The sequence below is a fragment of the Octodon degus genome, unplaced genomic scaffold (genome assembly GCF_000260255.1).
Source record: "Octodon degus isolate 3935 unplaced genomic scaffold, OctDeg1.0 scaffold00002, whole genome shotgun sequence".
Classification (NCBI taxonomy): Eukaryota; Metazoa; Chordata; class Mammalia; order Rodentia; family Octodontidae; genus Octodon; species Octodon degus.
Window position 1 is genome coordinate 36,177,463 of NW_004524578.1, and position 3,426 is coordinate 36,180,888.

Sequence of the window (3,426 nt, forward strand, 5' to 3'; positions counted from 1 at the left end):
AAGTAGGTGCTTTAGACCACTGAGCCATCTCTCCAGCCCCAGCCCTCTAATTTTTATATGTAAAAAATTATACCATTCAGTCATGGTAATTAAAATTGGTATATTCAATATTATACATGAGAAAATTAAAATTCTTATATGTGTGCGCACATATACCTACTTCTGGCAATTCTATTTATGAAGTTTATTATATTTAGCAAACACCTACCTAACCATATTGGTAGTAGACATACTTCTAAGTACCTTAGCAATATTTGATTGTGTGGTTACAAATCCAGAGATGCTTGGTAATTTGTTTAGAGCCACTTCAAAATGGCAAGTCAGGCATTCACACTCCAGTATTCTTACGACAAATGCTGTACTTTTAGCAACTGTGCTATGAAGAAATAAACAAAAGCAAAATATCAGTTGCACAAAGATATTGCTGTCTTATTGCCTATAAATGAAAAAACCTAGAATCTTCTATTCAGCAATTGAGAGTAGTTACTAACCGATTAAATCAGCTGGGTGTGGTGGCACACAGCTGTAGTCCCAGCACCTGCGAAACTGAAGCAGGAGGGTCGCTGCAAGCTCAAAACTAGCCTAAGCTACAAATGAACTCAAGGCCTGCCTGAACTTCATAGTGAGACCTTGTCTCAAAAAGACTAATAATAATAATAATAATGGCTGGGGAGATGGCTGAGTTGAATAAGTGCTTGCCTGGCAAGCATAAGGGCCTGAGTTCAATCCCCAGTTCTGCCAAAATAATAATAATAATAAACTAATTAAATTTTCTGAGTATGTCTTATATACCCTTATTTTAAAAAATAACCCTCTGTTCATATATGTATTCTAGGCTCTAAAACAATTATTGGTTGATTTATAACTGTGTTATTTTAGATAATATATTGGAAGGTAAGTTTCTGCTTTTAGTTACTAATTGATTTTACAGAGCTTACAAATGATGTAGTTACTTTCTTTGAAGGTGTTCTCATTTTGCTCTTTTCTGTTAATTTTGATGGCTGTGATCATTTTTGTATGTTTGCTCTTTAGGTATCAGCCTGGTGGACGATATCTCTCAATGTCTTCCAGTATAATATTTGAAGATATCTGAAGTCTGAAAACATTTATGGAACAGCTAAACAGTTCAACACATCGCATCAGTTCATTTTTTATGAACATCTGTATGCCCCAGAATTTCCTGCCTACTCTCAAGGAAGTGTCAGTACAACAAAAAGGACACCAAGCATTAATTACAGCTTAGTTTATTAAAGAGTGTTATCTTTTCTAGTAATATTTATTCTGTACCATTGCCCAAGTGTCTGCCTTAGAAGTAGAGTTACAATGGAAGGATTTAATTCATGATAAAGATCAGTATATGTTGAGAACATATACTTCAGTTTCATGGGAACTTTTAGAGGAAAGTTAAAGATTCAAGGAAGCCATAAGTCATACTAAATATCATACATTTTATTATTGAGATTTACATTTTTGCTGTTTCTAAAAAATACATTTAATCTATATTTCCCAAAGAAATGTAAGTGAATGGAGACCTCAAGTAATAACCATATTCGCAAAATCCATGTCTTAAAACTTACTTATTAGACATAACTGAATGTAAAAGCCTTTTTTCAAATCTGTGTGCAAATTTGTGGGGTATTTTGCATGAATAATTAGGATTATATTTAGGCTAATAGTGTTAGTGTCTTTAGCATGTATACACTAATCAAGTGATACATTATTTTTTCAGTCTTCCTAGTAACTGGATTTTAAAAATGCTTTGGTATCTCTTTAGACAAAATTTTCATTTCAGAGGGAAATATTTACTTTTAGCATTTAGCATATTGATTTAAATATTGATCATTCCATTCAAGTGGAAATTTTAAGTTTTAATGATAATTTTTTTAATAGCCAAAGAGTTCTGCAGAATTGTCTGTTCAAAGGTTCTTGTTTACACTTTTTGAAAAGAAAACATCTGGCTATTTAAAGATAAAATGTGAATCTATTTACTACTTAAATTATGGCTTATAGAAAACAGAAAACTGTATTCGAACAGAAATGTATAATAACTTGTTGGTTAAGTGTGCTTATTTCAATTTGATTGTTTTCATCTTTGTTGGTATTATAGCCAAACTAGGTATTATATTTTAAAGCATCAGATTTTATTGCAAAATGGAAAGGCATTGATTTAATATGGCAGAGTACAGCATGCTCACAGAGTTTTTTTATGGCTGAAGATACTGATAACTGATAGAATCTGTGCCATATTGGGTAATCATACTTGAGCTTGTTTCTCTCTTTTTTTTTTTCTTGGTGATGCTGGGGAGTAAACCCATTGCCTTCAAAGTAAGCTACATTCCAGGCTGTGTTTTGTTTTGTGACAGTCTCAGAAGGTAGGCTTGAACTTGTGGTCATCCTGTTTCATTCTGCCAGAATGCTGAGATTGCAGGTATAAATCACTATACCTGGTAGCTTATTCTCAGTTTAACACTTACATCCTTAATTATAGTTAACTGCTAGTGCTCATTCCATTTCACATGTCTTTATTTGAAGGTGTAGAAGATTATCCTAATAAGGTGATTATAGGTTTCTGAACATAATTTTTCCGAGTCATAAATTTAAAATTTTTATATTCCTCTTTAATAAATGTTATGTAAATTTTTAAAAAAGTTCTATCCAAGTACTAATTTTTTTCTTTTCTCCCTTGTGCTGAAGATAGAACCCACGGCTTTGTATGTGCTAGCAAGTGCTCTGTCATGAGCTAAATCCAGTCCCTATCTGTTTTTTGAGATTATATCCCCTTTAAATTATTAATGGACAGATGTATTCTCAATTGAAGATCATATATGCTACTCATTTGAGATTGTGAAGTGTCATCAGAGAGCAGTAGGCCAGGAGAAGTAATAATTTAATATTGTTTGTAATTTATGATTGCTTCAGTTACTTTGGGCAGACCATGTAACATTTCAGTGCCTCAGTTTCTTCATTTGCAGAATGAAAGAGATACTTCTGTTTGCCTCCTAATTTACAGAGTGAAAAAGATACTTCTATTTTCCTCCTGATCTGCATCACAAAACCATTGCGAGGGAGTTGAACTGACATTTGTGTAGAGGAGTTTAGACAGAAGTTAGCTGTGCTATGTCCCCTCGTGGTACCTCAGGTGTACAAGTAGAAGTGATCATCCCATAAAGGGGTCCAGCTTCTTATTGTTACAGAGAAGCTTACAAGTCCTCAAAGCAAAAATTATTTCTGAATTAATTGAGTAAAAGTCCTGTGAAAATTTGTTTTATTATTTGGCCTACTATTTAGGTTTACTTTGGAATAGTTTTCTTTTTTCTTTTATTTTTTTTATTGTGGAACAGGGGATTGAACTCAGGCCCTTGTGTTTGCCAGGCAAGCCCTTACTCTACTGAGCTGTCTCCCCGGCTCTCAAATATTATTTTTCTT

General features: G+C 33.3%; 1 protein-coding gene across 2 annotated transcripts in view; it reads left to right on the top strand.

Annotated features, from left to right (window-relative positions):
* Positions 1-3,274, top strand: part of Lmbrd2 (LMBR1 domain containing 2) — a 53,260-nt gene extending 49,986 nt beyond the window's left edge. For both annotated transcript variants that reach the window (XM_023712025.1, XM_023712027.1), the window contains exon 18: positions 1,033-3,274. In XM_023712025.1, the coding sequence (XP_023567793.1) occupies positions 1,033-1,093 (61 nt within the window). In that variant the 3' untranslated portion in view covers positions 1,094-3,274. The remainder of the gene's footprint in view (positions 1-1,032) is intronic.
* The last annotated feature ends 152 nt before the right edge of the window (positions 3,275-3,426 follow it).